Genomic DNA, 13,832 nt, shown 5'->3' with positions numbered 1-13,832 from the left:
TGGGCTGTGTATATTGATGCCAGAATTGGGCTAATTTCAGCAAAATCTACTCCTAAATTTAAGTTTGTTAAAACTTGTGTCAATTGTTAAAATAATTTCAATAATTTGTTTAGTTAAGCAAAATCATCTAACCTTCATCCGCGTTACTAAGCTTAGTTTTACCAAAATAAAGAGAAGAATTAATTCACTTGATAGTATGAAATAGCTATATTTGACATTAGTAACATATTTGACATTATAATATAATATTATATTATATTATAATGTGTATAATATTTTTTATTATATAGTAAAGTTCTAATTTAATTTGTAAAATTCTGCTTCAGGGTTTTTAGTGTTTCAAGGACTTGAGCTCTACATAGAATTTATGTTACGAAAATCCATATAATGGTATGGAAAAGTCAACATAGTAGCAAGAAATACAAGTTTTAGACGAGCAATTATGAAATTCGAAAATAAAGTAATAAACTTTTCCTAAAAAGCGTTTCGTGCCGCCTTTTCATTACAAGCGATGTTTCTGCAATGAACGTTTCAAGGTTATGTGCTCGATATTTTTCTGTGTATTTTGTTATGATTGCCTTGTTTTAGGTACATTTTTTTTTTTTTTTTTCATCATAATTGGGCATAATATTGATATCTTTTGCGTTAATCTTTGTACATTCAAATAGGACAATGACCACCCCTCCTTCCGCACCCCTTTGACTATCAGTCGTAAGCTTTCCAGCATATTTAGATTGTTTTGCGTTTCTTTTTTTTTCTCATTTATTAGAGGGATTTTCCCCATCTTGATTTAAATTCGTAATTTATTGTCTTTCTTTGGGCGCATAATATGTTGGATCTTTGTTCATATTTTCTTTCCTGGGCATAATCATCTCATCAATCTAGTGGTGCGTTTTTTTTACGTTGTTTTGTGTTTTGTTCTACGTTTCTTTATGCCTTTTTTTCTCATTTAAACTTTAATTTTATTCTTTTCTTTTAGGCGCACAATATATTGGATCTTTGTTCATATTTTATTTTCTGAGCATGATCATCTCATCAATCTACTTGTGCGTCGGTGTGCACAAACAGCTTCGAGGATTTTTCTTCCCGTGGATGATCTTGATGATACTTGCTATTCTTTTTCAAGTTGTTTTCGGCCTCTGGCTTATTTGTGGATATTATATTTACGTAAGTCACATTTTTCAGGATACGGATGGCTCTGTATTTGTATGGATCAAGTCCATTTTTGACATTTCACATTATGCAGCTGATAAAATCAATATTTTTCAGTGCGTTTATGAACTAAAATTAATTTTAGCTTAGACAGGGAATTATTTAACACACAAAGTATTAATACAACCAGACAGCGCTGGTTTAATAGCCACTCCGAGTAGTAAAAAACTCGTACAAGGGGATGGTAAATATACGCTTATCTATCTTCTTATTTGGACAATAATTGTATACGTGTCTATTTGTATGTAATTCTATGAAAGAAAGGTCTTGATAGGTCACTACTTTGGGAAAATTCGTTTTCCCCCTCTCAGCCCCCTTAATACTTTTCTTAAATCACGTGCTGAATGAAATTAGAGACCCACGAAGGTTTAAAGCCTTGAGAATAAGATAGAGAGTTTCAAAACGCAATTTGTATGTTGACAATTCAGTTGATTCGGAGCTTTTAGAGAATGGTATTCCTGTTTGATAGCTGTAAAGTGAGCCTCGGATTCTTAATTGCTTAGCATTGCGGCTGAAAAAATACACTATTAATGTTCGTTTAATAAGGTTGTTCATAATAAAATCATTGCTCGATCTCTGATGTGAAAAAACGATCTATATAGTTCACCTGATTCCCCTTCCCCTGGTACTATAATGAAAACAAGATAACTGATAAATTTAACACCCTTAGCCCCTTTCCCCCGTTCCCAATTGGCACCACAAACAAAGCATCTAAATAAATTTAGCAAATATAACATTATAATCATATGATGTTAATATGTTCATATTATATGCTTATCCCTTCCTACAAACACCTAGAAAAGAAGGAACTAAAAAATATGTTTACTAAAAGGTGTTTTTTTTTTTAGTAAGACTTTTAAACAGAGAAATATTATATTTTCTTTCTTTTTCAATCAAGATGGTTCCAACGTCTGATCCAGCTATAAAGGAGAGAAAGCGTCGATCGGGCTGAAACAACCAATGGGATCCTAATCTCTGCAAAGTACTGAGTATGATAATCATGAACTAGAATTCGAATGGTCTAGATCATTAAAGCCTTCTACATAGACACAGAATACTGCGCGAAGACAATTAATGGGAGTACCTGGAACTTTCGCATTATGACGGGGGTGGAATAAAGTTGTATGCTATTATCACTTTATTTATCCTCGGAATTGATTATATTCTCTGGACGTGCGAGGGTCATGGAATCCAGTTGGATAATAAGAGACTCGGGATTTTTATTTCGCTGACGATATCAGCCTCCTGGAGTCCTGCAACATAAGCTTTAAAGTCAGGGACGCTGCTGAACCTTTTGGCCTTAAGATAAATGCCCACAAAACAAAAGCATGGCGAACACTAAATATCCGCTCGACCTCTGATGTGATAACGAGACGATAGAGCAAGTCGTGGAGTTCAAGTACTTAGGAAGTACCATCCACAATTCAAGAAGTTAAGCTAAGAATCGGCCAGGCTAATACATTTTCAAGAAACTGTCTCAAGTTGAGGCTGTTCAACAGCAATGTCCTCTCGACGCTTTGCTATGGTTCTGAAACTTGACACCTAGATAAAAAACTTGAAAAGAAACTCCTCGCCTTCGGAAACATGTGTTTAAAAACGCATTCTAAATATCCACTGGTCCCAAAAAGTAATAAAAGCTACAGTATGACAGAAGACGTCTCAGCACTGATAACTGAAGTGATCAATATAGTAAGTGGTGATACCTCGAGCATGTGATCTGCATGTCCGAAATTAGATTACCAAAAGTTGTCATTCAGTGACAGCCATGAGGTACCAAAACAAGAGGATGCCCCAAAAACACCCTACGACGCATCTACTAGGCTGACCTCACAAATATCAATCCAAATCGAATGGGGGGTTGTCTGGGCGGCCGCAGCGATGAGATATAACTGACAACTCTTCTTGGATGCCCTAAGTGCCTCTGGAGGCACAGGAGGATCTAAGGTCTAAGGTAAGAACTCAGTTTTACTAAACTGTGAAAGCATGCGAGATGTATACCAGACTATGGCCTGCAAAAAACAAAGTTTATAAAAGTCCTGAAGTCCAGAAACCGGTATTGCATACATTCAAAAGTATTCCTTACTGAATCCTGGAAATTAGGTTCAACTAGTGACCAAAGAGCTCTAGTTTGTTGTCCGTGTACAGGCTCATCAATAAAAGAAAATTCGCAAAGTGAAACACTTCTACAACTGGGTATATAATGTTTAAATGGACTAGGAAAAATATGAAAGGCATAAGTTGGAATAGGGAAATAATGCAGAAGTTTTGTCATTATACCAAGGTTACGAGACGCAGTTTTACAAACAGTCTGTACTTTGCGCTTAAAAGAGAGGATTTTATCAATATAAACCCCCCTGGTACCCAGACGAAGAAGCACGCTTTAAAGCTCTACATCGTGTAGCAACTTTCTGAATCAAAGGATAAGATCTGGAGAAATGACAAAATTTGAATTACTCGGATTATCCTTAAGCCTAATTGCCCTCAACCAGCCATGTAACTTATCAAGACCGTGTTTCATCGATGTCTGGAGTTATTCTTCTGTCTTTGCATTGCTTATAGCTACTTTGCCCTCTGCAATAATGGAACTGTCTCTTTCTGGTAATTTTTAGTCATATCACTAACACTAAAACAGCAATTGTCTACATAATCGGCATATCTTTTGTGAGCAACAGAAAAAGAATTGGATCTTGACAGATCCCCTTGGGACGCCACAAACTGATGTCGGTTACTAAGTAAGCCTCATATTAAATCAGGATTTTTGATATGATAAAATATCCTGATAAGATCAGCACATGCCACAATTTTCCTGGAATTCCTGGAACTGTGTCAAAAGCCTTCATTAGGTCTAGAACCAAGGCACTATGGATTACGCTATTCGAAAATATCAGTTAACATTTTCTCTTTTTTAACGTTGTTAAATCAAAAATTACTGAGAATTTCAGGGTTGAAAATCAGTAAATATCAATATACTGTAATATATTAGTGCTTTTCGATAGTGTTAGGTGTGATGGTAATTTTTTTTTTTTTTTGTTCTTATGACAAATGAAAACACATAACTCGAAATAAAAATTGTTTTCAGTAAAGCCCGAATGACGTTTTGGTCTTTAGAAGATTAAGGGGCGTTAGTCCTACTCTTCTTTGTGGTAGTTTCTGTTCGTTTTAAATTTGACTTGGTTATTTATTACAATTTCTGTGTTTTGGGTTTCATGTAATTATTGATAGTGGGTCACGTTCACTTAAAGCTTGAAGTATTGTTTGATTTTATTTATGTTCCTTTTTTGTTTAATATACCTCTTAACTTTTGTTTGAAAAAATCATTTTGTGGAAAAAGGTTTTTAATTAATCTATAAGATAGATTATTTTCTTCAAAATAATAGTACCGTAAGTTTTAACAAAATCCAGAGTTTGGCGCCCTTTCTTTCACTAGCGGGTCTTTATTGCTTAAGGTTCTCGACTAAATAAACACTAACAACCGTTTTTCAAATTATTTATACATTTATTTTCTACTTGGTGTATGAAATTGTTTGTGTGTTGGGACAGGGGTCAGTGGCGTGACTCTGTAAGCTCACCCAGACCCAGCTTTAAATGGGTACCTGGAGAAATCTGGGGAAGGTAAACAGGAAGGGTGTGTGAAAGCACAGGATGATTGGCCACCAACCCTCCATTGAACTTCCTGGCTGGAGGGCCAAGAAACGGAGACCAGCACCGCCGGTAGGGACTGCAAAGTCCAATGCCGTATCTTTTTTTTTATTTCCTGCCATCTAACAGATGACAAATTCTCAGCATTATGAATATCACTTGTGGCTGAGACAGTGACTCCCAAATACCTTATATTCCCTTCTACTATTTTGCGATATGATATCCACGGTATTGAATTCCACCCTTAATATGATGCAGGGATGTAAATCTTATCAGCTTATAAGGGGAAAGGAGGGTATGTATTTGAGTCTGACAACTCGTTTATTTGGTTTAAGATATACCTGAAAGAATCTTTCGATTTTTTCTAAAAGGTTGGCTGTTTCTAGCTACGAAATTTAATTATTTTTCCTGCGAGGAATATTGATTATATTTATGGTATTGTATTGTATCTTACCCTTACTCTGTTGCTGGAATGAAAATCCCTGCATCTCTGCAAATCCCTATTTACTTGTATATAGGGGGATGGGGGAGGTTGATAAATTTGAGCCGTACATCCCACTTTTATTAGGTGTCAGATCATCGTTAAAGAATCCTCCAACCAAACAGTTCGTGATAGCGAACTGTAGGTAAGGAGCTACACCGGCTAATAGTAACCGAAACTCTAAAAACTAAAATTTTGGCAACAATATTTATATCAAAAGAATCGGCTACAAGCCTTTGAAAATATCCTCTATTTTCGAAAAAAGGGCACAATAGCCCCCAAATAGTAAGTATCTTAATCTCGATATTATGCCTTCAAATTCAGCTAAGAATGGATGAACTAGACGACAGTCGCGATGGAGCACTTTCTTTAAACACTACTGAAACTTTCTTTAAACACTACTGAAAATTAATTGTATAATAAATAAAACAATGAGAAACCTGAATAAAGATCTTGAATAGTGGCTCTCCAGAAAGACATGATAGAACAAAAAGGAAACATTTTTATATTGCAAATTTTTGTTAATTTTTTAGATTTTAGACACATTTTTGACAATTCATTTTCAGTTTTTGTAATCTCCTGAACTTTTTTTATGTAACATACAAGGCCGTGTCCAGGGGAGGGGGGCGGGTAGGGGATTTGATTTTTTTTTTTCCTAAATGTTTTTTTGACTCGTAAGAACGTAGCAAAAATGCATATAAACAGATTTTTGATGTGTTAAAAAAAAACTATGTAACTCCTTCCCCCGAACGAAAATCCTGGATACGGCCCTTATAACATATCCCCTTTTGAATTACTATGAGCTATTTCCAGGATATATTTAAAAAAGATTCTGATATAGCCTCAATATTTTTTTTTTGTTAATATTGAAGGGAAGGGAGAGCTTATACATCTATTTCTGGCAAAAAAATAGCACTATCTTTATTCATCTGAAGTCGTTATTTGTGTGGGAGAAAATCAAAGAGAGGAGTGAGGATTTTTTGGAAGGAAGGGGGACTGAGTACTCTTGAAGTCGAATCATTTTGTTCTTTTTTTGGGCCAAAATTCTTGTTCTGCACTTCAAAATGGCAGAAAACTCCACTTTTCTATTTTAACCTTGTTTATTAACCCTTACATGGGGTAAGAATAACTTCAAAATAGAAAGCAAAGAACAGGATTATGAAAAATACAAAAAATTATCAAAAACATCGAGAAAGACACTTCAAAGAGAAAGAGGTAGCAAGACTAGAGAGGCTTCGTCTCTTCTGTATCTGGTTCTGCCAGGAGTAGTTATGTACCATAAATAAATTTTCCAGAAAATTCAAATATTTCGGTCTCATCTAATAAAGACATTTTCTCATTCTAATCAAAGAGAGCTATTCTATATTATTCTTAAGTTACTTTTTCTTTTAGTTAAGAGGTGTCCTCGTTGCTTTCTATTGCTGGATCTGGGGAGGATTGAATGTAAGCACATCTTTCTTCTTATATTCTTTTTTTCTTCTGTTCTTATGTTCTTATATTCTTTCTTTCATCTTTTCTTATGCTGTTAAATTTGTTATTATAATCTTGTACTCTTTCTTATAATCTTATGTTTTTCTTTTTTCTTATATTCTTTCTTTCTTCTTATATTCTTTATTCTTATGTACTGTTCAAAAACAAGAAGAAATAGAAATCCAGGGTTGTTTTTCAGAATCCAATACCCTATTCAACAATTACATATTTCGCTGGGTATTTTAAGGGAAGATGGTAGTAATGTTAGGCCACAGAGACAAGTGAATGTTTACAGGGACTATGTTGATTTTATCTTTTCATAAAATTACTCTTTTTGAAGATCCATCTCAGTTTGAAGAAATATACTTCACATACTCTAAGGCATATTTTCAAAACAGTTATCTTTCTGATTTGACATTTTTTTAGTAACAAAACAGTTATAATATATTATCTTTCTAATGGTCTCTGAAAATTAAACAAGCTGTTGAGGTTTTCAGGTTAATAATATATTCTTGGCAAATAACATTATATATATTCAACCCTCCCTCCAAGACCGATATTATCCCCCCCTCCCTTCACACACACAATTTTGTCGCATTGGCTGATGACAAATTCAATTGATATTTTCCAAGTTTCCAATAATTGTAGCCTTTGTAGAAAAAGATTATCAGATATGAATGATAAACTGAAATTAATGGGAACTAAATTAATTAATTAAGACCAGTAATATTAATGTGAAAACTCATCTTTTTCTCTAAAAATGTGAAGAATGGTATGGAAGTTTTAATGAGGATAAATTCTAGGGGGAGTTTACCCTTACCCCCCCCTTATAGAATCCTCGTATTATTTGGGAAGTATTGTGTTAGAATCACCTTAACATCAGCATAAATGACCATTTGAACGTTTTTTTGTCTTTCTTTGTTTTAATGAAAACAAGTCAATGGTTTAAAGTGTAGCACATATGTTGCGTTTCTTGTTTTATTGCAAGTTGGATTTTTTAAGTAACGGCAGGTAAATTTCGTCTAAGACAGAATGTGGAGGTGAGACAAAATGTTGGGGGACCTATAGCCAAGGAGTATGTCAAAATCAGTGAACTTTTTGTATTTCTTTTTCCTTTTTTCTTAATTAAACCTTTAATTATGTCTTTTTTTATTTAAAAGCATTTATACTTTCAATAACCTTTCATTTCATTTCTCTTTCCGGCCTATAGTTTTCTCTGTGTTTATTCCATGTACCAACTTATTACCGAGTGCCAATCGAGGAATTTAGAAATCTGGTGCATGGAATAAACACAGGGAAAACAACCTCACCGGCATCTTTAAGGTTTTAGAAAAGTTTTTGTAAAACTTTTCAGTTTTACAGCGAACTTTTTGTATTTCTTATTCCCTTTTTTTCTTAATTAAACCTTTAATTTTGTCTTTTATTTAAAAGCATTTATACTTTCAATAACCTTTCGTTTCATTTCTCTTTCAGGCCTATTGTTTTCTCTGTGTTTATTCCATGTACCAACTTATTACGGAGTACCAATCGAGGAATTTAGAAATCTGGTATTTCTAAACAATCACAAGTTATAAATGTGCCTTTGTTTATATCTATTTGTATAATTATGCTATTGATGCTTATTCAAGACTTTACATTACTACTTAAGACTAACTTCATGGAGCTTACGTTACTGATTCAATATGCATGGTTGGTTGACATTACGGCTATAATTATCATAATCATAATTAAACTTTTCTATGAAAAATTGATCATCATTAGGAGTCGAGTATAGACATAGCCGAATTGGTTAGTAGAAAGTACTTGCCAATCGTGAACCTTTGATCAATAATTTGTAACGTAGTTCTTTGTTAGGGTAGCGTTAAGTTGCCAAAATCTTACCTCCTTAAACGCAAAAAGTTAAAAATGGAAGTTGAATATTGTAAATGATGTTTTGTGTTTTATTTTGTCTTCTTTTAATGTTTGTAGTATTTAGTTAATTTATGTTTATTGCTACGTGCTTTGGAAGTGTCCAGTGGTTAGGGTTGAGGTTACTTGTTTGACAGAAATGAAAAATAATACAATTTGATTCTCCATTCAATGTTCTTTGCAGACTTAATAAAGAGTGTTTTTTATTATTTTTTTTATTATTTTTTTTTTTTTTTTTTTGTGTTTTAAATTGTTTTTGATTTAATTGCCATTATGAACCAACTATTTACGAGAATTTAGTACAAAGTAATTGCAAACCTAAAAAAATCAGAAAACTTTTGTGTGTGGCATAGGGATATATCTGATCCCGTCAAGGGGGGAGGGAATGGCTGGAATGCAATTATGACGGCAATGGTTGCTATGTTTGGAAAGGGCATGGAACGGGGAATGTTAATGGTATATTTCTTTCTTGTCTGTCTGGTTGTTGTCTTATAATTAAACTTAACCCCTGTTTGGGAGGAAAGAGGGGATGGTGAAATTTCCTTTAGTGAGGAAATAGATGCACAAAATATACATACTGTCTGTTTTAGGGGGGGGGGAGGAGAGGGGCTTGAGAAAAGTGTTTCCATGAGGATCTAAATCGGCTTAAAAATTCTGTGTCCCACAATTATACCAATCGTTTATTTCTTTTGAAAGTCTTACGAAGTTTTGTTCTAGAGAACTGGCCCTCCCCAATGTACTCCCTACTTGAAGTAAATCTGTTTTTATCTTTCGAAAAATGTTAGTATAAGTTATATACAATTGTGTAGCTGCTGTACCATGTGCCTATGAATTTGTACCTCCTTTTGTGTTTCATTTGGCTTACTGACAATGTTCGTTAGTTTTTTCCGTCCAAATGCAAGTAATTCCGTCCTCTATTATGTATTTCAAAATGAGTTTTAATGTGACAATAAATGTTTTATCTTGGTCTGGAATACTGATCTGCTATTACCTGTACTCTTTGTTAATGTATATTTTTTTCAACGATTGTAGAAATTTTACCTTAGGTGTATGCTGTTAATTCCTTCATTTTTATGCCACAGATTTTGGTTTTTGTTAGAGAATGCCTGGTGTAGAGTCCCGTGATTCCCAACAGGCTCCATTGGTGGGACAAGGCATCATTTGATGTGTCAGGGGCAGGACGTGCATCCTTCAGCTGACTATACTTTAGAGCCTTAATTTTTAAATTAAATTTGTCCTGTGAATGACGTCGCAGTCATATGTATTTCAAGAGCAAAAAAGATAAATTCAAATTCAAGAGCAAAAAAAGATATCGCAATGACATTATAAATTCTGTAAAAGGTGTTGCATTAAGACAAGAGTTTTCATAAATATGAAATTTGCCTAGAGGATGACCCAAAAAACGTACCAAGTTAATGGCCTTTTAAGCTTCTTTCAGGAGAATACACGTAAAATTTAAATATCACGAGGGGGGGGGGCACCAGCATTTTAGAAATTCCTAGGTGGGGTATGGCCTTTAATCTCTGGTGTAGCCTCTGGGGTTGACATGGAAAATGTGAACCCCAGGGTGATTTGATGATTATCTGGGAAGCTGTGCGTGTTTCTTGTTTTGGGCCGTAAAGAGGGTTTTTATTTGCCCTTGAGCCAGGGGCTACGCTGTGTTAACTTAAGTGGGGTATTGTAGTCTACGCCGGAGAGGAATATTTAAAGGTGTTCCACCAACCTTTGGGTTCAGTCTGAGGGTTCGTTAACTCAAAGAAAGAAAAACCAGCAAAAATGGGGTTTTTCGAGGCCAAATGAAAATACTGAAAAAACACAACAAAGCTAATATTTCCTGAGGGCAAATGCCTCTCTTCTTCAGTGCGAAACGAAATAATGTATCCAAGGAAAGTGCCGAAGAAAAAAAAACAAACAAACAAACGCGGAAAGTCAATGTGAAAAGAACAAAAAAAAAAAAACAAAGAAAAAACCAAAAACTTAAAAGATGAATAAAAGAGTATTTTTCCATGGAGTCCGAAATCTGTGTCACTTGTCATTTCTGCCCCTAATTTTGGCTGAGCTTTTTAGTCCATTTTCGAAGCCCGTAGTAGAGGAAATGGTACAGCATGTTCCTCCTAAGCTTTAGTTGTTCTCCTATTGTGGAAGAAATTAGAGCTTCCCTTTACTTCTATCTTTGTAGTCGCATAGAAAATTTGGCCAACTACCTTAAATCAACTTTTGAACAAAGATAGATAGCTGACTAGATTATGTAACAAATTTTCGTTTATCAGACGCACCACGTGGAATGTAGATGGGCTGAAGATGTTGTTGCTGCGAATAAGAAGAGAAATCGGGTAAGGACCGTGAAAAAAAGAATGAGCTGAAGTGTGCTAAATCCTAACTCGGCGTAAGATAAGTCCAAGCTGTACTTTTTCCTCCTAACTACCACTACCAGTATAATTGCTGACCGATAAGCAAGTAGTAGTTGTGCCAATTTACAAAAATAGGAAGGAGTGGGGGGGGGGAGGCCAAGGATTTAAAAAAACGAAGTTAAAAATAATTATTTGTTTTTCAAAATCTCAGTGGGGGGGGGGGGTTATGTTTTTCAATTGTCTTAATGAAGATACAAAAAAAGGTGTTTGCAATATCTAGGCTCCCCCCAAATTGCACCCTCTGGCGGGCAGAACCTTGTTTAATTTGGAAACGTATATTAATTTTGCACCTATCAAATTGGAGGCACAAAGTGGGCTCATTGCCCCTCCAATATCCTTCCCCTCTCCTTGGCAACTTTTTCGAAGAAACTTCGGAATATTCAATCTTGTTGAAGTGGAATCCCTTAAGTATTATCAGTATGTATTATTGTAGGCATAAAGTGGGAATGTGACATATCCAAATCCCAGGGGCCCTCCCATCACCAATGGTTTTGCAGAAATATAAGCATGTTGCCGCTTATTTGAAGCTGAAATTACGCGAGGAGTTTTAATTTGTATGTTTAGAGAGCCGGAGGGGGGAACTGGACCCTGCGGCACCACTCTCCCCCTCCCAGTGCCATCTTTTTAATAGAAAGGTAGATATTTGGCACGTTGTTTGAGTGGGAATCACATGTGATTGTGGGTAGAAATCGGGCCGTGACTTAACTAACACCGCTAACTTTTCACCTGAAAGGTAGGCAAGTTCTTTTTGTCATAAATCGGCTTGAAAAACCTTAGGCAGATACCTTGGGCCGATGAGGCGCATTATGATTTTCATGGGCGTATGTCTCTTTTGTGATATTTGCATGAAAGTGCTAAGATCTTCTTGCAAGTTATGGGGTAAAAGGGTATCTTGGGTTAAGGGGACACATTTTCAGAGGATTGCATTGCTTTTGAGCCCCATCCATCTTCGAACAAATGTGCCGGGACTCTTGAAATTTTACAGGTATATATTGCTGCTGTCTAGTAGAGTTTTTCTAAAAAAGTTTGAACCGCTGGTTGTTAACTCCAAAAGACTATCTCTTAAACCTGTGGGTGGTGGGAAAATTCTGATTACTTTTTATTTCAGCGTGAAAAGTTCTATTTGAATAAAATATTATAGTTTGGAGCAAACATTTTTTTTTTCTGCAGAATCAGGGGTGCTGTTTGTAAGTTTCAGCGTATTATATTTGACTTAGATTAAAAATACTTTTTTTTTTTAGAAAGATTTTCTCATGAAGTCTTGTATACTGAATCCAAAAACTAGAATTAAACTTTTTCTAAGGCCGATGGTATTTGCTTCATTAATTTTTTGGACTTCTAATCGTCAAATTTTCAGTGTGTTTAAAATTATAGGGGCTAGAACTACTTCAAAATCGTATTTGAAGCACATTCGTAAACCAGGAAAAAAAAGACTTGGTGTAGAACATCCGAATTTCAAGAAGAAATTTTTCTTAAAAATTATGTGAGATCAAAATCCTTAGTACATATGTAATTTTGTAAAATTCTCAGTGCAAATTCAAATCAGGTGTATAAATTTAAATTAGAAATATAAAATACTGCCTAAAATATTACTACTGTATATATTATTTAATATGTATACATATATTTACTAGGCACTTCCTTGAGCAACTGCTTTTTTCGGTTGAATTGATATTTAAAATGGCCAATTTTCCTTGATTAGAATCAAGCCCAGGGTGTTTAGGGCCTTCTTTGCTTCTCCCTAATCTTTCTGTTGTCTTTTGAATGCTGAATGCTTTGTAGGCACTCTCAATTTATTCACGCTAGGCAAACTTAATTTGACGTCTACGATTTGTCATTTCACTGAATATGTCTTTAAATATATTTATTTCAGCCTGTTCATTCATTTGATTCTTTCATTCTAAAGTAAATATCAAACAGTTCGTGGTATCGAACTGTAAGTAAGGAGCGACCCGGCTCAATGGTAACCGAAACTCTAGAAAACAGGATATTGATACCAATAGGATTTTGGATACCAATAGATACATCAAAAGACTCAGATTTTAATGCTGATATCAAATACATAAGTTTTATCAAGTTTAGTCCCGCCCATCAAAAGTTACGCGCCTCAGAAAATTTGTCTGATTTTCGAAAAAGGTGGAAAGACCCCCTAGAAAATATAGAACCTTAATGAAAATATCACCATCATATTCGGCGTATCAGAGAACCTTACTGTAGAGGTTTCAAGCTCCTATCTGCAGATATGTGAAATTTTGTGTTTTTACCAGAAGGAAGATCAAGGATGCGTGTTTATTTATTTATTTTTTTTTCAGGGGTGATCGTATCGACCCTGTGGTCCTAGAATATCGTGGGAGGGCTCATTCGAACGAAAATTAAAAGTTTTAGTCCCCTTTTTAAGTGAAAAAAAATGGAGGGCAACTAGCCCCCTCCCAAGCTCATTTTTTCCCCAAAGTCACCCGATCCAAATTTTGAGATAGCCATTTTGTTCAGCATGGTCAAAAATATAATACCTATGTCTTTTAGGTTTACTTAATCCCCCAAAGTGTCCGGGGGAAGGGCTGAAAGTTATGAACTTTATCCAATGTTAACATAGAGTATTGATATTGGGAAGTATACAGACGTTTTCAGGGGGATTTTTTCTGGTAGGGGGGGGGGGGGTGGCGCGGGGGTTATGTGGGAGGATCTTTCCGTGAAGGACGTTTTCATGGGGA

The 13,832-nt window shown here is 35.1% G+C and overlaps 1 protein-coding gene across 1 annotated transcript in view; it reads left to right on the top strand.

The window, feature by feature from the left end:
• The window catches only part of LOC148952438 (uncharacterized), a 52,161-nt gene extending 43,264 nt beyond the window's left edge, over positions 1 to 8,897 (top strand). The window contains exons 4-6 of the mRNA XM_089088960.1: positions 980 to 1,167; positions 6,725 to 6,775; positions 8,276 to 8,897. Coding sequence (XP_088945086.1) covers positions 980 to 1,167; positions 6,725 to 6,775; positions 8,276 to 8,359 — 323 coding nt within the window. The 3' untranslated portion in view covers positions 8,360 to 8,897. The remainder of the gene's footprint in view (positions 1 to 979; positions 1,168 to 6,724; positions 6,776 to 8,275) is intronic.
• The last annotated feature ends 4,935 nt before the right edge of the window (positions 8,898 to 13,832 follow it).

This window comes from Artemia sp. Qi Xiang Cuo, chromosome 5 (assembly GCF_049724085.1).
Source record: "Artemia sp. Qi Xiang Cuo chromosome 5, ASM4972408v1, whole genome shotgun sequence".
Classification (NCBI taxonomy): domain Eukaryota; kingdom Metazoa; phylum Arthropoda; class Branchiopoda; order Anostraca; family Artemiidae; genus Artemia; species Artemia sp. Qi Xiang Cuo.
The sequence above is the reverse complement of the archived record's forward strand: the minus strand, read 5'-3'. Positions and strand labels throughout refer to the sequence as shown.